The 24135-nt window shown below is 27.8% G+C and overlaps 1 protein-coding gene across 3 annotated transcripts in view; it reads right to left on the reverse strand.

The window, feature by feature from the left end:
- The window catches only part of LOC129961967 (tryptophan 2,3-dioxygenase-like), a 42355-nt gene that overhangs the window by 3258 nt on the left and 14962 nt on the right, over positions 1-24135 (reverse strand). For all 3 annotated transcript variants that reach the window (XM_056075615.1, XM_056075617.1, XM_056075616.1), the window contains 11 exons: positions 23340-23439; positions 14858-14951; positions 13918-13985; positions 12204-12269; positions 9889-9950; positions 8544-8619; positions 6213-6326; positions 4905-5012; positions 3045-3101; positions 2883-2937; positions 575-712 (listed from right to left, as the gene is read on the reverse strand). In XM_056075615.1, coding sequence (XP_055931590.1) covers positions 575-712; positions 2883-2937; positions 3045-3101; positions 4905-5012; positions 6213-6326; positions 8544-8619; positions 9889-9950; positions 12204-12269; positions 13918-13985; positions 14858-14951; positions 23340-23439 — 938 coding nt within the window. The remainder of the gene's footprint in view (positions 1-574; positions 713-2882; positions 2938-3044; positions 3102-4904; positions 5013-6212; positions 6327-8543; positions 8620-9888; positions 9951-12203; positions 12270-13917; positions 13986-14857; positions 14952-23339; positions 23440-24135) is intronic.

Raw genomic sequence — 24135 nt, forward strand, 5'->3', positions numbered from 1 at the left:
TATGATAAGAGTTTGAAGGTTGTATTAAGGCAGCTTTTATATTTTGAAATTGTATATGACAGTTTGTACAAGAATTATAATATATAAAAGCATGTCACCATTTTTAGTAATTATCATAATACAGAAATTTGGATTTGGGAAACAGTATTTGCTATAAATTAGCAATATGAAAAATACAGATATAAATATATATATATTTCTTTGATTTTTTCATCTTTTGTCGCTTGTTATAATTTTTTTTTTCTTTAAAATAAACTTATCTGCAATTTCATAAATTTCATTAAGTAAATGACTTTCTTTTTCTTCTAATTATTGATTGAAATACAGCTAATGGTTTATTTTTTATATTACAAAGTGAGTAATTGATTAAATAATACTAATATTATTTTTAAAAAATTCTCAAAAAGGTTTTTTTTCCCTAGTCATTTGCATATTCAAGCATGCTGACCACAATGTAACTCAAATAAATTTCATAATTATTTTGGATTATAATTTTTTGGATTCATAATTTATTATATATCAAATTACAGAATTGTTTTTTAGAAATATATTGTTGTTTAATTTAATTACTTACATCTCCATTTCGTGATTAAGGCATCTATGTCCATCAGTTGAGTTAACACATGAAATGGTTGATTGAATCTTGGCTCCTCTCTATATAAGGATATCATCATGGCACCTTGAAGAGCTTTGTGAGAAAATCTCCTTTCACCTGCAAGTGGTTACCCATTTTAATGAATTACTAACAACTCAACTGTTTAAAATGTTGCATTTGTTTCCATTTTATTTAAATAGCATGTAATTCATTTCTACTGTTCAAGACAATAGAAAATTATTTTTCCTATGAGAATGTAAATTGATAAATATATTTTAGCTCCTCATATTTATTAAAACAAAGAATGCATAGTATACAAATTATTTACACAAAACAGATTGAAACTTTTAATGCATATAAAAAAAACTGCATATTATACTAAGGAAATAAGATGTAGGCTAAAAGGTTATTTTGCCTTTCTTATATAGAGGAAAGTTATGAGTTGCAGTAATGAAACTGAAGTTTTACACATGTTTTTATGCATATGCAATATATTCTGTACTTTCCACATCTTATTTCGTACGTAAGCAAATCCTCAATAAAAAATGTTGATGTTTTCAAATGATATCTTAATTTTTTTAAGATATATATGGAGGAACAAGGAATTTATAAAAGCGAGATTTAATTGCTCTGAAAAATTTAATATCTTTTCATGCAAACAATAAAACATTCTCTTATCGACAAACTGATGTAGAGTTTCCGGGGATTGTGTATTTGCATAACTCGCTATGGAAATAAATACTCGAAATAAACTATTTTTATTGAAGCTGAATTATTAAAATTATCTGATTGATTTGTATAAGCTGGAATTATAAAATTTGAAATGTCAAGTTAAATGAACGAAAATAACATTTTTCAAAGCAGATTAAAAAAGGGGGTGATAAAAAAATAGTCTTAATGAAGTGTTAAATTATATCATTCTTACAAAAGGCGTTTTTTTTTTTTAAATTTTATTTAGTAAACATCTTTTTGGGAGAATTTCCTTTTTGACATTTAAATTTTGATTAGAAAAAAAAATATTTTAATGTAACACTTTTCATAATCTTTTAAGGTCTAAAAACTTCGATTCACAAGCGTTGCATGTTAAATGTTTAATGGATAGTTTAGAAAAGGAACATTTTTAGAATTTTCTGCTATTTTGATGTCATATTATTTTTTGGAAAAATCAAACTGCCCTATAATAGCGAAATCAGAAACGCAAGAGAGCAGAGCTACATCAATAAGTTCCTCAATCCATTCAAAATTTACTTGAGGAAAGTCATGCTGGAAAAATGGCAGGCAAATTGAATTATAGAATTTATAGAAGTGCTTTTAAAGCTATTCCACAAATCAGTTTACATCCAACGAATTAGGTAAGAGAAGAATTCGTCTACTTTACAGAGCAACCCCCTCCTCACATCCCGTTTTTTTTTTTTTTTTTTTTTTTTTTTTTTTTTTTCCCGTATTTGAATTTTGGAGAAAGTATTGTGATTGATTATCAAAGAATTCAAGATTTCAACGAATTTCTGCGTTTTAGACCTTCCTGAATTCAAAAAATACATTTTGTTTTTAGGTCTGTCTGTTAACACGGTAATTTTAAAAAAAATTATTTGGGCTAAAGAAATGAAATTTGGTTTATGAAATTTAAGACCAAATTGAAGAATTCTATCAAATTGTGAAAGAAATCTATTTAGAGGAAGTTTATGTGTTTGTCGAGTACAAGTGAGCTCGACAAATGCCAGAAATGATATAATTTTATACAGGTTTAACATCTAAAATGTAAATTTTTTTTAAAGCCATATCTGCCTCAAAAGTCAATGTGTCATTTCGCATCTGCAAACGCAATGATTTAAATCTCTGAAATGCAGTTTGTGATCAATGTGCACATTTTGATTTTAATGAGTGGAGAAAAAAATGTGTCCAAAATACATTTCAGACGATAGACAATAAAAATGCTACATTTGCATTAAATGTTTGCCAATAAGGCATTAGAGGTTCTACCCAAGGACACAATTTTATATTTTTAGGGGGGGGGTGATAAGACCTTTATTAGAGATCATTATTTATTTTTAATTTGGCCATGACTCATTTTATATTTATTTTCATGTTTGACTTTGCTCTAATTTACATTTCTCATTTTACTTTAAATAAAAAATTATTTTATACAGTTAAAACGCAATTGACTAGGCTTGATCAACCGATATTCTCGATTTATAAATATTTTTGTCGCATATTATAAACATTTCGAAGGTTACTGAAATCTAATCAAGAGTGAAATCTTTAATGATAAAAAAAAAATAGCTCTTACCTCTGGCAACCAAAGCATTATGCCTTTCTACGTCGAACAAACTCTCAAAAGTTTTCTAAGAAAATTAAAACATAATTCATATGAGTGACAAAATCACAAAAATTATTACTATTTGTCATTTGCACTTTTCTGTTAAAATTTAATAAATGAAGTTATACTTACTACTTTCTGCTCATATTCAGCTTCTAGTTCAACTCTTTTTCTTTCATCATTTTCATGCTAGATTAACAAGAAAGGACTTAAAATCATCACTAAGTATTAATATTAATTGGGTATTTTTTAAATTCATTTTTATTTGTAAATTTAAAGTATTTTGCGAGATGTTTGTAAATGAAATTCCCAACTTCGCATGTCTGTAAAAAGGAAGCAAAATAAATAAATAAATAAATAAACCTATTGTCTTGTTGTCTATTGTAAATCAAAAATAATAGTTGAAGGTTTAAATTCAACACATTTATAAGTGTTCATTTTGAGCCCGTCCAGAAAAACGAAGGATATCGAAATTCAGTCTCACAATTTTTTCTGGATGCTTTATGTTAAATTTTGAAACGATGCAGATATGCATGTATGGCAATATTTGATTTTTTTTTTCTAAGTCTACATCAAATAGCAGTGTTTGTTCATCATCGATAATTTTACGACGTGCATATCTGCTGGCTTTCAAGCATCGCGTTAGAGATGCTAATAAATTATGAGATGAATTATCATATTACTTTGATATCGTTAGTATTTTTTAGAGGTGCTTACGATGAACAATTATAAGTGTGTTGAATTTCAATTTTGAATTGCTGTTTGTAAGTTCCGATGAACTACAAAGTTATACTTTATTTTATATTCTTTTAATAGCTCTGCAAATTTGGGATATTAATAATATTGAGATTATAAACAATCTGTATTTTAACATTTCTATATGCAGCATCAACATTCCTTTTTTTTCAATGAATAATGTATCAATGTGTAAGATTTTAAGTTCTGTTGTGTCATGCTCGGTTTAAATTGAATCACAAAATTTATTTTGAATTTCAGTAAAAAAAAAATTTATAAAAAGGTCGTAGCTAATTGAATTATTCTATCAATGTCAATAATATAATAAAAATAGCTAACCCAAAATTGAGGATTGCACAAAAATCAACGAACAAATTGTGCCAATATTGTAGAAAGAGATAACAAAGTTTATAATAATAATAATTATTATTATTGTCATCAAACAAGGGAAATAACTATTGTATCCTCTAAAATTATTAAATAGTTTGAATTTAATAGGGTTATCCATACATGAATTTATTTTGAAAAATAACCTTTTGTTATTTTGGTCAAAAGTTTGGATACTAGAAAGGCTTAATCAATCGGGTAAGAATAGTAATCATGCATTTCCATGAATATTTTTACAATTCTTGATTAATCTTCTCATTTCATTCGAGTTTAGGTATTTGAAATAATGGAATGATTGAATTTCTCCTTCGGAGGTAAGAAAAATGTCCTACACTCTAAAAACTCACAAATATAGCCTTGTTTTTAAGGAACTGAAATAAACAGAAAGCTAACTCGCCCGCTAAGTCGATAGCGAGTTGGCTTGGGCATCTATCTATGTATTTGAAAGCATACTTTGTCTCAAAACATCTGGACCAGCATCTTCGAATATCTGAATAATACTTGAGAAGATTATACTTGTCAAATGTTGTATTTAAAATTCGTGTGCATTCTGATATCACATATTGTATGCAAAGAGCGATTGAATATATATATATTCCTATCATTAATTTGTTTTTGTATTTTGTATATATACACTTCGCAGAGTACTTAATATCAACAACGCAACAAAAGGCTAAAGGAGGGGGGGGGATTTCAACATTAACGTTAAAATATGAAAATTGTTAATATTAACTTTTTTCCTTAAGTTGTAATGCTTTTAACGTTAACGTTACTAATGTTTAAAAAAATCGTTTAAAGTTTTTCATTCAGCTATTTTTGTATCTCCAATATTATCGTTTCTTCCATGTTTCATAAAAATTTGAAACTCACATCAAGTTGAAATTTTACGCATTCTATCTGATGATGAACAGCGTCTTCAAATTTCTTCCAAAAATTGAAGCCATTGGTCTCTAAACCAGGTGTTCTTTCCAACCATTTCTGTGAAAAGAAAGAAAATTTACTTCATGCTTCTTAATATTTATATGAAAATTTTAAGCATACACTTTGTCCACCTCTCTTCCAAATAATATGATAAAACAATTTTTAAAATCACACCTTTAATATTAGTGACTAAAAAGTAAAATCTTACTTTTTAAACATTAATTTATAATTCATAAACACTAAACATTTTTTCCCCTTCAAATCTCTATCGTGTCGTGCCACTCGCATGAGATCCAAATTAATGTCAATTAGTCGACTAATAGATGTTTATCCGATTCTAAAAATATTAAAATGCCGTTTTGTAATCTATGGCTCGTATATGTGAGAAGTAAGGAAAAAAAGCGATTACAAAATTATATTTTTACAAACATGAAACATATTAAAACATATTATTATTAAATAAACATAAGTATTTAATACTTTTACATAAACATACAGTAATAATACTTTTAAGCATACAGTTTAATAATTTTACATAATATAAGTATTTAATGCATTTACATACATAAACATAAGTGTTTAATACTTTTATGCTTACTATTTTATTAACTCTGTGAGTATATATTTGTTTGTTTTTTTTTTGTCTCTTAATTACTCCAGACTACCAGGCATCTATATTTGGAGCACAATATTAGCGGAGGAGGTATTCAGTTTTATTAATATTCTAATAATTAACTATACTTAATGAAATAGATAAGAATCTGGCCAATTGTAGTTGAAACTGTGCTAATGCCATCATAATGAGTATTCATAGAATATATTTTTTTACAAATTTATTTATGTAGCAACTAGAAAAATAATTATTTAATCAATCAGCTTGCGACCTTCTTTCGGTGAAGTGGCTCTAAACAGCTGCCTAGTTGGAAATTCACCACGGAAAATGTAAGACATAAAATGAAATGTAATCATGATAGCAACGTTGCATAAATACGAGCATATGCTTTTGTATCCTGGTTATGTTACTGGACTACGAACCGCAAGGTCCCAGGTTCTATCCTCGCGCATTCACACATCCGCTAAAACCCTATTATCCCAAAATTGTGTAATCATTAACGATATTTATTGAATTCACTGTAAATACACACAGCTGAAATACCATGCAAGAACATCCTTACCGACATTCATAAAATAATTCTCAAAGTAGAAAAATCAATTCTGGAATCAAAATATTAATGAATTTGCAAAATATATGCTGACCTGCACTAGATCGCACAATGATGGATCATTCTCCGATTGCAAAACAGTCTCGATTGCCTTAGGGTCCTTAAAGACAGTGACATACTTGTCTTTACTGAAATTTACCCTTTGTTCCTATAAAAAGTAGAAAGTATTAGAAAACGTTGCAGAAATAATTATCCTAGTTTCTTTAACTGTTTGAAAATGTAGGGAATGAAATGATGCAAAAGGAAAGTTTTCAGCATTAAAATGGAAATTTACAATAATCCATCCATGAAAGTGGATGAAAAAGTAGTATTGTATTTAATAAGTAAAATTTATTTCAAAAAGCTTCCGTTGATAAATTTAATGATTATCAACATCTTTTATTCAATTTTCATCAAACATTATTAAAAAAACAATTTGAACTATTTTTGAAAATTATGTTTATTCGTTTTTATGGGAAAGTTTTTAATTATTTTAAGTAAATTAATAAAAAAGTAGTTTACAATAAAGCATTATTGTAGGGGGAAAAAAGAAAATTAAAATCTGTGAAAGTTTTTGTTCAACATTATAATGTTTTTAACATATACCCAATTATATAATTAACATCCAATTATATATTTTACACCTGATATATATTCTTTATATAAACTGGGTGTAAAAAAATCAGCTAATATCTAATAAGCTGAATAAAGAATATTTCAATAAGTACTTTTTGAACACTTGAAACACGCCGCTTGGTTAAGTATTTTAATTCATTGCTTATTTACTTAATTTTTAAATTATTAATTTGTGACTTCTATTCTTCTTATTCATTTTTAGCCACATTTGGAGACTAGCTGACTCCCTGGAATTATGGTCTCTAAAATTTTCAATTAAACTTTTTATGAGAATTTATCTTAATAGCTTCTTTAATAAAATATATTTAAGCTTCGAATTTTAATAGTCATATAAAACACTCTATATTAAGAGTCTTACATCGTTTTGTTCATAAATATTATGCATTTGATTAATTTTCAATATCGCAACAGATTATTAAATACAAATTTATCTGATTCATCATACATTTCAGTTTTTAGTTTCACTTCCAAAAGCATTTAAATTATGTAAATAATAATAATTTATTTTGTTTCTCTCTAAAAATGTACTTTTAAAAGTACAATTTTATACAATACTTCGGTTCTATGAATCATATTTAGTAAAATTTTGTACATGCTATAAATTTAAATCAAAAACTTGTTGATCTTCTGCGACCTAATGTGGCAAAGTTATAAAAAATATGATTTTAAAGCAATAAAAAATTTCATTATTTAAGGACAATTAACTTTGAGGAATTCCTTTTTTATATATAAATTAGTGATATTCAGATTCTCATTATTCATACTGAGTTTTATTCGCAAATGAACTGAACTCTTTCTAATTACTATCCCAAAAATAATTTTTAAATAAGACTCATAAGATTTGGGTTTTGTATAAAAATTGAAAATTCTGTAATTCATCGAAGCATTTGTTCACCCAAACTACATAAAATATAATTATTTGCTTCATTTAAACTATTTGTTTTATTAGATGTGTGTTTTTAAATAAGGTGTTTAGAAACCAATGGGTACCAATTAGAGTGGATATCCTGTATGTATTAAACCATGTTTGCCCAGAATATAGCAGATTTGTTGAATAAATAATACAGATATTTTAAAAGTCACAGAAACCTTTTCTTTGCATTTATTTTTCTAAGAAAGAACATGTATTATATTTATTTTATTTTATACAGGCACATGCTAAAAATTGTTCTTTGAATTTAGTTTGCAGCGACAATTAATTTAATCTTTTAAATTCGAGCTTTTATCACCTTGATGCAACATGTTGATAAAAGTTAATTATTTCATGTAATATAACGTGATCTGGCTTATTAAATTTTATTTTTATTTTGTGTGAAATATATTGTTGGAAAATATGCTCAAAACAGTTTTTAAAAAAATATAAATAAAAAAATAAAAAAAACGTTCCAAAATAATAAGTATCATTAAAAAGATACATATTTTTAAACTTTAAGATGATGTAAAAATAATTTTTGTGCTGTAATATTTCCAAAAGCTACCTCTGAAAAATGTCAAAATTTCATTTAATTTTTGATTAAATAAAATTCTAATAATTGTTTTAAAAGTTCATTTGAATTTCCATTCATCAAGCACCAATATATACATATACACAACCATACTATTGCTGCGAGAAGTGAATTCCAAAAAGAAATTTAAGTGAGGAAAGGTTATGAATTATTGATATAAATAAATAAATATGATATATTGACGATTTTTAGTATAGATAATATGGCCAGTTTTGATATTTTTAGTTAAAAATTAATGTACTTACATTTCGTACTCCTAACATGTTTTCAATTACTCGAAATTGAACACTTTGAAATCCTGACGCTGGAGACAAATATTGTCTGAAAAAGAAAGAATTTTAGAGGAAGAAAAACTTTTCATCATTTCGCACATAGTTTTACAAAATAATATGCAATCATTTCTTGAAACATTAGAGATATTTTATGTTTATTACCGTCGATTCCTACTTCATGTTCTGATATCGATTGTTCTCGCAACAATAAATGGCAAATTATGAAGGACCGCCGTCAATAAACTAATTATTTAATTTGATTAATATATTCTGATTAGAATAATCAAAATATTCTAACCAAATACTACCAGCTTTACATCAATACTGAAATAAAATACTTGACTTTAATACAAGTCCTGATAGTAATTTTTATCACTCCCAGAAGTCCTCTTTGACTGGCCGAATTGCTAATAATGTATTGAAATACTACAATCCTACTACAAAATAAAAAGCGGAAAGTTTAAAATCAAACCCTCTTCCCAACATTTATATAGATACCTTTATTTCTTGCTCTTTCTTAGAATGAAAGCGTGACATCCTGGGCCAGCTCTTTCAAATTATTCTCAACTGTCGTTGGTCGTTTCTAAATGGCTGTTTAGATCCGCTACCTCTAACTTTGCGCACATGCCATACCACTGACTCTCCAACCTACCCGAAGACACACGAATAAATAATACTGAATGACCGGACCGCCGTAACAGCAACATTGGATGGAACTGTGGTTGAGTCCTAAGGGCCATCACCGGCCACGGTACAACTCTTCTCTAAGGAAGTGCGTCCCGTCGTCGATTGGAGGAGATAGACCACACCTTTTCGTGTACCCTCCAGGATGGCGAGATCCAACCACCATGCCGGAAGTATCTCACTCTCATTTCGAGGTGCCCCCCACCCGGGGAAACTTCGCGCATATATGCCAAATTTCATGATTAGAAATACTTTAATCATGTAATATGACAGATGAACTATTTTTTCGCATTTATAAAATCATGCGCAATCTTAATAATTTCAACTTTTTAAAGTTTAATTAACGACAAAATAAAACATCGATTTTGTATGAATATTTCTGACATCATACAACCGTAGATATTCGAAATATTACGAATTACTCCTGACTTTTTTTTATCTGAATGCTCATACTGTAGTGCTAGGAATTTAATTTAACTAACTTTAGACTACACTTACAAGCGTAATTTAAACTATTATCATTAATGTTGTATTATTAATGAAGAAAAAGGTTAAAAAAATTCACAATCTAATTGGTATTTGGCTACGTAGCAATGCTTCAAAATTTGAATTAAGAAATCAAACATTATCAAACCTGAATTCCATAAAATCCAATGGAGCCATGGTCTCCAAAATTCCAATTTGATCTACGAGCAACTAAAAAAATTACAAGTGTTTAAATATAGGTAATTTTTTTCAACCAATCATTAATATGCAAAAACGAATAATTAATTTTTTAGCTCTTAATTTCAAAGAATTTCATTTTCAACTAGCTTTTAAAGTTGAATGATAGGTTCTTAGTATCAATCGATTGTACTTTATTCGTAGGGTTCATATCATTTTTTTCCTTCAAGCAATTGAATTTTGATCCAAAAATTGAAAATATTGTGTTACTTTATCTTTCCTAAATAATTTATTCCATGTTGCAATGACGTAGCAATATTCTATGAACGTGGAATCATCGAATTTGATTGTGTATAATATGCTCTAATGATGTATAATTTTTTTTCCACTTAACAAAATGCACAATAATGAAATATCACATTACTGTGAAAAAACCATTTATGCTCTCATAATATTTGTCAATTCATCAAGATATTCTAATCTGGGAAATCTATTGCGTACTTTCGAAGTATAGAAAGAATATGATATCATGTTACAGCACAATGTAAACAAATGTATAAGTAGATTATAGATTATATACATTGTTATATTTATTATACAACTATAAAACCACATGAATTGCTACAATTAATAATGAAATGAATTTTGCTAGAAAATGAAGCTTATTCCTATAAAATTTGTCCAAACTGGTAAAATCATTATATTTTTATTTATTTTTACTCACTATTTTCAATGTTTCAATAATTTTCTGATCACTGTATCGGTAAAATATTAATTCTACTCTAAGTACGCTAAGAAAGCAGTTTTAATATATTGACATGTAAAGATTTCAATCGTAACTTTCTCTTTATTTTTGAACTAAAATTACTGATGATGTCCTTTTAGAAAGACTTAAGATTAGCATGCAGTTTCTCTCCTATTACGATAAAATCCCACAGATTCTCCCAAAACGAAGAAATAATAATAAGCAGTAAAAATTTTCAGAATTACATCTAGCAAAAAAAATAAATAAATAATAATAAATAAAAATAACTTTGGATAAAAGGCATATTTTTTAAGTTAAATTGTCATATTTAAACGAAGTTGCAGAAAATAAAATCTGAGATCCTTATAATCAACTTTATTTACTCTCACTTCTTCATATCTATATGATCTATCAAATATGGACACAAAAATAAATAACAAAAGTGTAGTCGTTCTGATCAGATATTTTAAGAGGCGTTATATAATCACATAAAAATATATTTACAAATTCAATGGAAGAAAACGGCGATAAAATTGAAGAAATCAACATTTCCTTTCAAAACAAAACTGCTTCTTGAATGTTTTAGAATTTCCAGTTATTTATCCAAAGAAACTTTTAAGAAAATGGAATAACTTATTTAAGAAATTTTCTTTAGATCATTTCAATTAAAAGATTTCCTACGTTTTGATTTTAAAGCAATTATTTCAAAGTGATAAACGCAATTCAAAATAATTTAAAGAAAGAAAAGATTTTTTTTTGCTAAATAAATTAAATAAGTAGGAATTAAGAATCTTGATTGAAATTATATTATTTTAATTTTTAAGTCTAATATTCTTAGATGAAATGAAATTTTCAAACTAACAATAAAAACAAACAAAAAAAAAAACTTTAACACATGGAAGAATGATAATTTTATTTTGCTTAAAATCGGAATGATTCTTGAATGCCATTTTGTATTTATATCTGTCTTTTTGAATGTCATCTTGATTCTTGAATGTCATCTGTATTTATATGCAAAGTACATTGCAAAAATGCTGCATTTGCATGCAGCATATCTGATCGATCAAAGTCTCGTGGAACAGAAGATTGTTTTAAGAAAAATATATATATATATATATCAAATTACTAAATAAAGTAGGTGTTTTTTTTGTTTTTTTTTTTTTCCTTTTTACAATAAATGTCGAATTACATACATCCAAATAGCTAAAATTATGCGAAATACCTTGTAGCATTTTACATCAGATTACAATGTAATTCCATATTCAAATACTCAATAATATCATAAAAATATATTCACTAACTTGAGAATATAGTTTAAAAGATGTTTAAAACAACCAAGTTATTTAATATTTTGAAGTAAATGTGATGTTTACATATTTTATCATGCATTGGCCTTTCATTCAACTTGTAACATTAATCCTATTGTCAAAAAAATATTTATAAAACAATGTAAAAATTTTCCATGCAATATCAAATTATTTTTTTATATATGAAATGTTTAAAACTTATTTTTAATACAAACAAAATCTTTAAAACCTTACCTTTAAAATGACGACTATTCTATTCAATCTTGATGTAATTCTCAACATTCTGTTTTCGTCTATTGCCTTTAAAAAGATATTCTATTAATCATTATTGCATAATTAATCAAAATATATTCTCTTCGACAACAAAAAAATATTTCAAAAATTTTCACAGCATATTTAATTATGTGATATTTATTATATTTCACCATATGATTACACTTTATTAATAATGTTTTGCTAAAGTTTGCTTTCAAAATATGGTTGCATGCATTTAGATGCACTTTCCTAAAAATTATAAGCAAATTTTAAAAGCTCAGCATAAGTATATATATAAAGACAATTCAAATTAAATAAGAAAATTAGATACTTTAAGTCCTTTTACATTTCATAAACCTTTTAATTACATTAAAAACCTTTTTATTTATTAAAAATTGAAATTAATAAAACAATTATTAATAATTTTAAGAAATTTCTCTGGAGATTTTAGTTTTTGTTTAATAAAAGGCATTTATAATTTATTGGAAATAAGGAAATTGGTAATTTAATGAAATTTTATTAGTAGTTGTGATTCCATGTATGAACATCAATATCAACATTATTATATTTGATGTCACCACTTTTACTGAGAATACTGCTTCAATTGGCTTGCTTTAATATCCGTACTTTATTAGTTTCCAGAAGACATATTTTCTCTTTAAAAAAATGAAAGAAAGAATTTGATTTTTTTCATTCTTGGACGAATATTTAAGAATTAAAAAGAGAATATGAATTGAAATACAATTTATAGGTGTGCTTTTTTTTTTTTTTTTTTTTTTTTTTTTTTTTTTTTTGCAATATAATTTTCACATTTCAAATAACACCGATGTTTCGCTAGCCGGCATAATCAAACGATTTGGATTTGAGGATTTTCGGAATAATTTGAAATGATTTTGTATTATTACCAAATTATTCTAATTATGATATGGAAATATATCTTTCTGCTAAAATTATCTCTAGATAATTTTAATAACCCATTTTACTTTTCATCAATGATAAAATTTATTTCCAAGAAGGTATAATAGGAAAAAAATATGTACCTACAAATCAAATCAAAGATCAATCGATGTAAAAAAAGAGAAGCGAGGAATTTTTAAATTAAAAAAATGAAAATTTTTGGAAGAGGTTTTGATATTTTATGCTTCCGTTATTTAATGACTAAAGACATGCAGACGAATTTCGCAGGGGCTTTAGAATGGTAAATGTATTAATGAGGATTTTCACTAAATCGCCAATGAAATTTATATAAACAACTGTGACTATTCCATTATCATAATCTTTTCATTATCTATTAAGTGATGATAATTAATTTATTAATTATCATCATTTTCTGCCCTAATAAGCGAAAGTAAGTAGCAATAAAACGTTTTACAAACATTTGTAGAAATATATTGTAAAGTTTTATTGAGTTTTTTTCATCGATTTACTTTTGCAACATTTTTGCTCAAAAATGCAACTGTTTATCCGTTAGAAATCTCAAAATATTGTAAATTTTCCTTTTAATAACTAAGAATTTTAATATCTTCCATCGATTTATTTATTATTATTTTAAAACAACACGAAATCCCTTGAAATATATTTTTTTTTGAAGGCTTCGTTATTGTAAATATTATTTTTATATATATTAAAGTTATACTTAAACAAAACAATTTTATTAAAATGGCAAGCATTTATCAATTAAGAATCAACTTACCTCACTGGAAAACAAAGTCTTGACTGAATTCAATTCAAATATGATTTGCTTGAACCATAATTCATATGCTTTGAGAAAATACAATCGTCAGTCATACAACAAATATTCAATCAATCAATTAAACTACATTTTTACTACGATTAGAAAAAAATGCTTTATTTTCTCTTGAAAAGAATTTTATGCATCCAAAAGTTTTTAGTATATAAGAAATTTGAAATACGGTATACATACTATTGAAATTATTACACTCAAAGTGCAAATTCAAGAATTATTTGTAAGCTATAAATATCTAAATTATTGAATAGATTTTCTTTAAATTTTGTTCTCTATTGATATAAAGCACAAAGAAGATTTTAGTAAAGATTTTATGATGAATACACAAATTGTTTTTGCTGTTGTTGTTGTTATTGTTGTTGTTAAAAATATCTTCCTGCGTGTAGGAAAGATTATTTTATCTTTAGTGTTATTGTTTCTATCAAATGAAAATATTACAATATTTTCAACATTTTAATTGTATGTTTCAAAGCTGTCATTCGTAATGTTTAACTGATTTTGTTAACTCTCTCAAAGATTATTTAGAATTTATGGATGAATAATTTCCAGGAAGTTTAAAAAAATCGTTTGATCGCGTTTGTAATTCCAAAAAGCGTAATTTTCTAAAAAAAAAATGTTTAGGTTTGTTAAAAATTTGATTCTATTTGATTTTAAAATTCGTTTGATGAAACTGGTGTACTCAATTTGCTAAAAATGAAATTGGAGGTAATAAAAGAACTTTTTGCATTACAGCAATTTTATTTAAAAAGATTCATACATTTAAAGATGAATAAATAATAGATTTCTGAAAATGGATAGAAAGAATATTTAAGATTCTTCTTTCAAAAAAATGCCAATTTTCCTACAAATATCTTTAAGAATATGATTGGTAAAAGTAGAAACTTACCTTGATGAGTAACGATGAACAAGTGCTCATCATGCACTAACTCACTTCCATAAATTTCTGATGCAGGTTTTACACAGTTTAACAATTGATCAAGCTGTGGGATCAATGTAAAAATAAGTATCTGTAGTATCATTTTAAGTACAATATCAGCTATACACTATTTACCAATAAGTATTTGGACACCCATTCAAATATATGCAGTCCTGATCTACTTCACGCCTTCTGTACATCTTGTAGGAAAATATCTTGTAGGAAACAGTATTGACATTAGTCGCATGCAAGATGCCACGAAATTCAGAGCTGTTTGACTTCAAGAAAGGCGTTATTGTCTGATATCATAGAAATGGCCTATGCTTAAGGGACATATTTAGAGAATTAAACATTCCAAAATTGACCGTGGTTTTTGTGATTTAGAAGTGGAAGGTGAGTGATGATTGTGAAAGACCCACCAGCAGACCCACGAAACTCAGAGACAGAGACCGCTGAATGCTATCTAAAGAAATTCGGAAAAACCTCATCAAACCGATGATCTTTATGCACAAGCATCCGGTACTATTGTTCCGATAAATACCATCCACAAGGAAGCACATTTGTTTGGTTTTCATTGTCGTGCTGCTGCCCATAAGCCTTTGATTACAGAATCCAACTGCGTTGCTCAGTTGAGGTGGTGTATGGCACGCCGAATTGAAGTAGGTTCTCTGGAGTGATGAATCAAGGTTCAATCTCTACCAGACTGATGAGAGAGCCTAGGTTTGGCATATGCATGGAGAACGTCTTTTGCCAGAATGCATTCTGACTGCAGTAAATCTTGGCGGAGGTGGAATTATAGTCTGGGGACGCGTTTTGTGGTATGGACTGGGACAATTGATCCCGATTCATGGTAAGCTCAACGCCGATTCCTGCTCCACTATTCTAAACAATTATGTGCTTCCCACACTGTGGCAATTTTACGGGTTGGATTATTATTATTTCCAGGATACAAAGCTTGTCACGTTTTGAGGTTCACTATGGATTGCTATGATGATAATGGGGTGAACAGACTGGACTAGCCTACCCAGATTTGAATCCTATAGAAAACACATGAGATGAGTTGGATTTGATCGGACGGGGTGCAGCAACCATTCAAAATCGGTGAAAGGACTTACATGCCTTTTCTAAGCCGAGTAGAAGTAAATACCACTGTTCATTTTCCAAAAAATTGTGGAAAGCATGCCCCGGAGGATAAGGCTGTAATTGCCTCAGGTGGAGGCTCTAACACTTATTGAATGTGAATAAATTGTGTTTATCTCTTTTATCACAAGTGTTCAATTACTTACTTAGTGTAATATTGCAGTATCTTTTAGTTGATAGGGTTGGTAATTAAACTTCATTGTATTTTGCATACTAATATAATTAAAATATAGCATCCCTTTATCGGGAATCATCTGCCTCTGCATTACTCGAAATAAATTTTTTTGATAAACCTGATTCATTTTTCTAAAACCATTATTATCATTATTCTTTCCAACAAACTAAAATATCCCCTGAATCACTTCTTGTTGAATTCAATTCTACCTTTATAAAAACTTCTCAAATGTTTTGACGGTTCAAGATGAAAAGGCAATTGCATTCTTTTGTAACTGGAATCTTCCTTCACAGTTTCAGACAGCAAATTTAAAAGTTATCCGACATATATTCTATACTTATCATGATTTAAGATTCATAAATAGAAATAAATTTATTGTTACACTCATACTCCACTACATAATATTCAATGATTGTTCATCTCAGGATCCCGAGACTAGCCCTTTTTGACGATTGCACTTCTCTAACGGGTGGCATGCAGAAACGTGGACGGTTGTTACACCTCCTAATTCCTTGAATAATCTCAGTTCACCTGATTCCTATATGAAAACATCTCCTCCTTTTATCCTTCGTCTCACCCCTTTTTTGATGAAATAAGCTTTTCCTGACGCAAGCACAAAAGAGCGTCGGATTTCAGAACCTGAGAATTGTAGAATCTAATCCATTTTTGAAGGAAATGCAATTAGAGGAAGTCTGTCCGCCTATCCGAATATAAACGATAACTACATAACAAAGAAAAGCAAATAACTAAAATTTAGCATAAAGATTTAACATCTTAAGTTTAAATTACCACAAGATTCTCAATCAAATACGTAAAAGGGATTGACAGTCTGCTGATATTTGCATTTATAAGCATGTAAAAGGGATAATATAAAAATACAATGACTTAAATATTCGAAATATGATGCATGATTTTGTGATTATTATTATAGTTCTATGTGAAATTTTGATTTCAATCTGTCAATAAAACAGCATCAAAAACAGATATTCGACCTTCTGTTACTTGTGTATGAAGCACATATCAGCAATCAGCCGCCGTAAAAAATCGCATGTTACTAGATTCTTTCTGTAGCTATTGTTCAAAAATGACATGCATTAATAATACACATTTATTAGAAAGTATATGAATAAACTCCGTGAAGATCACTCCCCCTGATTTTTTTTAACAAATTCTGAACGATATTTAAATATTCATAAATGTATTATATTAGAAAAATGCAAATGCATATTACCTGCAGAGTGAAGGAAAAAAAAATGCTTTTTATTGCCTTTCTTAATTTTAAGACCCTCAGAAGTAGCATGTTACTACACGTGATTAGAAAGTAAGGCTAACCTCTTATTCAATGTAACGGCCTTCCCTTTTCATTGTCGACGTGTGGATGGCATTGATCTATTTGAAATGATCTTCATGGTAAAGATTAAAATAGCTCAAACAACTTATTAATATGCAACTTGAGGAAGAAAACTAGGTGCAAATTTCTAAATATAGCCTCCAATGTTATCGATTGCGTAATTATTTCTTATAAGCAATATAAAGTCATGGCAAATTATACTGATTATCAATTCTGGATGCGCAAAGTTTTTTTTTTGTCAAGGTACAAGTTTCCAAACTGATACAATCTCATGGCCATATCTGTCTCATTATCATAAATATCCCATCTTTTTTCACTAAAACTATTATTAGAAGGCTTTTTTTCTGTTTTATGCTATTTTCGGAGCAAAATAAAGGCGAAGAATGATATTGAATTCAAATGAATTTAACTACCTTCATAAATTTGGAAATAATAAAAAATGGAAGAAATAAGTAACGACATTCTAAATGTTCTGCAATGTTCGAATTTAAAAATATAATATCAATATTTTAGTCATTTAATTCTTTAAGAGATTTCAAATGAAAATATTTTTGAAAATCATAAGAAATGTATTTTGGAAAATTCATGACTGAATATTCTCGATTTTGTTTTATCATAAGCCAAGCTTAAATATTCATGGTTTTATTTTTAGAAATATGCAATAATTCAAAAATAATTGCATATTTTATTTTTCTACTGCTCAGGGAATTATTAAAAATATTTCTATCGGTTCATGATATAATGTTTATAGTTTGAAATTGTTTTTTTTTTTTTTTTTTTTTTTTTTACATTCACTGTTTTACTTTATTTTTGATATTCACAAATTTTTGCTACTTCCGTTATTCTTTTTAAATGGTACTTAAGTAATTTCGACTCTGTGAAATAATAAAAAAGTACTTTCAGAATCAAATTATACTCAAACAATTTGCAATTCTAAAAAAAAAAAAAAAAAAAAAAAAAAAAAAAAATGAGCGTGCAGTGTGTCAAAATATTTTATTATAATTTTAGGCAAAATTTTTCATTTGGCTAATGCTTTACAATTCACCAAAATATCAAAAACTCTGAAAAATTTAGTAGAACAATACTTAAAACATCAAAAATAAGGAAACAATATATTTGACATTAATCACTTAAAAATATAATAAAAAAAAGTGATGTTGGCTTATAAAAAAGTGATGTTGAGTACTATTAATGCTGAATAAAGTTGTTCTCATCAGCGCATATTTTGTACATATTACTATAAAAATGCTTACGATTCGGAAGATTCTTTCATTCTTCTTTCTGAATACCGATCTTTAATTCTTTCAGATTGTTAAAGACATTTGTTTAATTAGACATTTAAAGACAACAATTTATATTTATTGTGAATTTAACAGGAAGAAGCTGTTTAATTCATGTTTTTAACATTAAGGCACGGGTCCTTTGGATCAGTGCACGCACATAAAATGTTCATGTGGAAAATAATCACTAGCTGACAACTCCAACCTGCCCATAGGCACGCGGATAAAACTGAATGGCCTGACCACGACGATAGCAACATTGGCAGGAACTGTGAGTGAGTCCTAAGAGCCATCACCGGCAACGGCACAACCCTTCACCGAGGGAAGTAAGTCCCGTCATCGATGGTAGACAACCTAATGGACAACCCCCATCTCTTTCTATGAACGGGCCGAGAACCAACCACCAAACCGGGAGCTTCCTGTCCTCATTTTTGAAGTGCCCCCCCCCACTGGGTGTCATGTAGAAAATAAAGAAATTAGTGCCTTAAATAAATAATTAATATTTCGATGAATATTGTCATATAACAATTTTTCATTATATTATTTTCACCAGTTTTTATTATTTTAATTTCGCGTTTATTATTGACACTTTTTCACGGGTAATTAGTTCTCCAATAATGCGTAAACATTATCTTAAATTATAAAGCCTTATATTAAATTTTTGGAAGAATATTGAAAGTTGATATATTCACAAATAGATCCCAATTAAAGTATTAAGATAAACCTGTATATTATACCCATTTATCATGATCTTTCAGATGCGTATATAAATAAAATAAATCATAAAAAATGTTATGCAGCTTCCTTGAACAATATATTTGCAATTACAACTATAAAATCATTTAGCAACTTTCAATGCAACATGTATAATGTTGCCGAGTTTTTACATTATCAAGAAATATCACAAAGTTCAAATATATAAAAAAAAATCCAAATGTTTGCTCAATTGTCTGTAGCGAATGATTGCCATAAGCTCATGTTTTAGTACAAACTATTTTTTATTTATCTGCTACCTATCTAGGCCACTGCGTTTCAATCCCAATAGATATAAAATAGCAATTTACGGAGAAAAATAATGGAAAAAAGTTTGCATGACTAACTAATGAATCTGAAGGGGGAAAAAAACTTTTTATATAAAAAATTAAAATTTCATCCTCAATTTTTGTTCAAAGAGCTACTAGAGGTTACGGGTAAGAGCTACTGGATCAGGCTTGTAATGTATGATGAGCAAAACCGATCTTTACTTGCTTTGAGGTTATAAAGTGTAAGAAAAGAACATGTTTGATAGAAGAAAGATAAGAAAAGAACACGTTTGAATTAATTCATGTTGCACTTTAGCAAGAAAAACGAATCTAAAGTTGCATCTTCGGTTGACATAGTAATCATGTTTCAAAGAGAATGAGAAATTTGATCAAAGAAGTATATATATATATATAATGAAAATTTCAGAAATAATAATTTTTTAAAACACTTTCACGATCATTCGATATCTCATTGAGTAGTTGTAATAATTACATCCACCTCAGAGCAATCATGGAAGCTAAAGGTTGTGATTGACTAAGAGAAGAGTTAATATGGGTGAAAGAAGGAACTACAAATGTAAAAGACATGGAAAATTAAGGGATTATTCGTTGAGTTTAGTTTGGTTAAATATAGTTATATTAACATTCCCAGTGTTTAAAGGCAATTCTAAGGCTATTTTGAGGTGGACCTCGTATTTTGGAGTCCCAGCAAGATAAAGAGGACGACACTTCAGCCGGCACGAAATTGATCGATGGAAAAATAGGCGTTAGAAAACGTATGTGTATCAAAAATATCTATGAGTTATGCTACCAAAATTGAAGTACGAAGAGAATTTTGGATAATTTTCTCTACAAAAAAATTATTTTAGCTTCATCATCATTTCTCTAGAGTATAATTTAATTAATGTTTTATTTAATAATTTTTCATATAAATAAATTATTTATTCATTTTTCTATCGGAATTGCATTCCTTGTGTGTTTTATTATTTGAAATGGTAATATATTAATTTAATTGTTAATTATTTGAATTAAATTATTGTATTAATAAATATTGAACAAAGGCAGTGCATAAGTTACAGCAAAAATGTTTGTAAATGTGTATAATATCTCATCTTTTTAAAAAATAGATTCATCATAACGTTAAATATTTACACTATCTACTATGAAACATTTGTAATACTTTATAAAATACAAGATTTCTATTGGGAAAACAATCCCTTGTGTTATTACTAATTGAACTTAATGTACCATTAAATAGTCTTTAAAAGTAAGAATAATTTTATAATATTATTTCTCATGTTTCTTAAGTGGAAGGTATCAAAGTATATACAACATATTAATTTCACATTTACTATCCTCATTTTTTTTATAAATTTTGAATACAAACATGAATTCTAAACTTTCATTTAACAAGACAATTAAAACAAAAATGATAATGTCACTACCAAAAACTTCTTACGTAAATTAGTCTATCTGAAACCATGCCAAAATATTGCAGCATTTCCAGAAGATTCGGAAAAACAAGTACATTTTGAAATAATGGAACACTCAGAAGTGATTATTAAGATATAAGTAAGAGGGGAAAAAAAAGATTTATCTTCTGATCATCTGATAGGTAATGAATGTCAAAATCCAAAATGCTCCTCCGTCACCAAAGATACTATTTTGATACGATAAACTATACCGGTAATTGTTGAAGATTTCAAAGTTCACTTCTCTGTCGTAGTATTTGTGTTTGGAATTGTCTGTGTCTAACAATTTACATTAATGATCGTAGAATGGAATGGAAATTTTCCAGTGCTGTTTGGGTACTCCCGTGCACTCTGCTGATTAACAGTGAAAGCAGCAATTCCTGGACATGATGATAATTGATAACAGAGCCAGTAATTATTGTGATAACATGGGTTTTTGTGCTAAAACCCATGTTGACATATCCCCTCCTTATCTAGTACAATCTCACTTCACAAATTCTCGCAACTTGATATACCGTAAACATCCTGTAAACAAACATGTAAAGAGGCATGTCCTTCGTACGGCTCTTCTTCTCTTGTACTATATATTTTCTTTTGTTTTTTCGCATTGCGTCTCCAATTTGTATCCATATTTGATGTACCTTGGTCTATTGTGCGTTTTTCTTATAAATTATTTATATTGTATTCCAGTTTTGATTTTTCGCAGCTATCCACATTTGCCTTTTATAGTATTAAGACTGAAGACATATTTTTGAACTTAATTCTTCGATATTGTTTACAGAAAATGGAATAATCGCAGTTCACAATGATTTCGTTCCCCCTGATGAGCAATTAATGCGTTGACCGCCATGCTTACCTTAATGTTTCTACCTTTGTTATTGATTTAATATATATGTTACCGTTACAGTATGAAATCCGTTATTTTATAGAATACCTAGTTATTCCATGAAATAACTGATCGTGTCCGTTAAAGTGTAAAACTCTCTTGTATTTCATGGTTTAACTAGTTATTTCATAGAATAACGATCTGCAGCCCGTTAAAGTGTAAAATAATCTATATCATATATCTCGCACGACAAATACATTTACCTTCCACCCCTACTGCATTTATGTTTTTGTTTGTTTGTTTTAGAAATAAAAAATGTTTTTGTTTTAGAAATAAGGTTCTTTGTAATTCCAAGTATCATTTTAGTAATCCTTGTTGTAACAAATGATTTTATGGTACGTTTCCATAAATACCATTTATACGCTGCATAAATTAAATAAATTGCTTCTTTTTCATTTTAATTGTCTATCATTAGTTTAGTTTCATTTTAGATAAATTGTTTATTTTACACTTTAACTGCCTCTCATTAGTTAATTTATAGAATACCTAGTTATTTCATAGAATAACTAGTTAAAGTGCCAAATTAATAACATATTTCACACTTTAACGGACACGATCAGTTATTTCCTGGAATAACAAGGTATTCTATGAAATAACTGCATTATATACTTTAACGGTAACACACACACACACACACACACACACACACACACACATATATATATATATATATATATATATATATATATATATATATATATATATATATATATATATATATATATATATATATATATACAGAGAGAGAGAGAGAGAGAGAGAGAGAGATGTATAGATATCTCACCAATTTCATCCAATAAGCTTTTGGAATATATTTTATAAACATAATGAGACAGTTATTAGACAATTTCATATGGAACGGTTTAACTTATTTGGACATATTTCATTTAGCACACATTTTCATTTTTTTTGTGTCATTTTTTGTGTCATTTTGTGTTGAGTAACACAAAATGACTATTTCGCTTAACACGGTTTTGTTACTTCTTCTATCGCACTAAACATTTTATACAAATGCTGAATATTAATGTGTTTCACTTTCTTATCCGTTCTGAGGTTTTACCTTATTATTTAACTTACCTTACCTTATTTAAAGCTGATTTAATCGTCAGCAATACTTATTTATTACCTGTAAGTATTCTCCATACAGCATGCTAGGACTGCTATGACCATTAGCCGGTTTGGTTGTTTTCGGATCGTTTTCAGCATCATGCAGTGATCCCAATAATCTGAAATGCAAAATAAATAGTTTTAAATGAAATTAATGAGGAATAGCCTATTAATATGAAGTTATCCATTAATATATGTAGTGCCGATTCGATGAAAATATATAATTATAATTTTCTCTTATTAGTTTAATACATCCAATATACACAAAGTAGAACATTGAGTGAGAAAAACCTATTTTATTACTTTGGCATCTGCTTAGAGAGGGATATCACACGTATGACTGATCTTTTAAAGGGTACGTATACTGTTTCAATAAAATATTTCCTGTAATTCTTACATACATTTCAATGATATAGCTGTCATTTGAAAATATAATCCTTAAGTTATATATATCAAAATAAAGTTTCATATATTGTGAATTTTGATCAGAGCTAAAACTTATAAACACCGATCTGAGAAATATTTAAAATAAAACATTTCCTAGAATAGCAGTACTGAAGAAATAAGGAATTCTTATTTCTTCAAAATAGCAACAGACAGCAGCAATATGAAACTAAATTAACCACTTATACAATCGTCGCCTTTCTAATTAATGTCATATTCAAAAATGAGAAATCATCAATGAAATTTATAGCAATTCTTTTAATTTTCTTTCATCAAAAAATTACTATGAAAAAATGCAAGAGTTTATTTTCTGATCAATGAAATTTTTTTTTATAGATTTATAACAGAATTTACTTCGAAGCTTAATTTTT

This window comes from Argiope bruennichi, chromosome 2, assembly GCF_947563725.1.
Source record: "Argiope bruennichi chromosome 2, qqArgBrue1.1, whole genome shotgun sequence".
Taxonomy (NCBI): domain Eukaryota; kingdom Metazoa; phylum Arthropoda; class Arachnida; order Araneae; family Araneidae; genus Argiope; species Argiope bruennichi.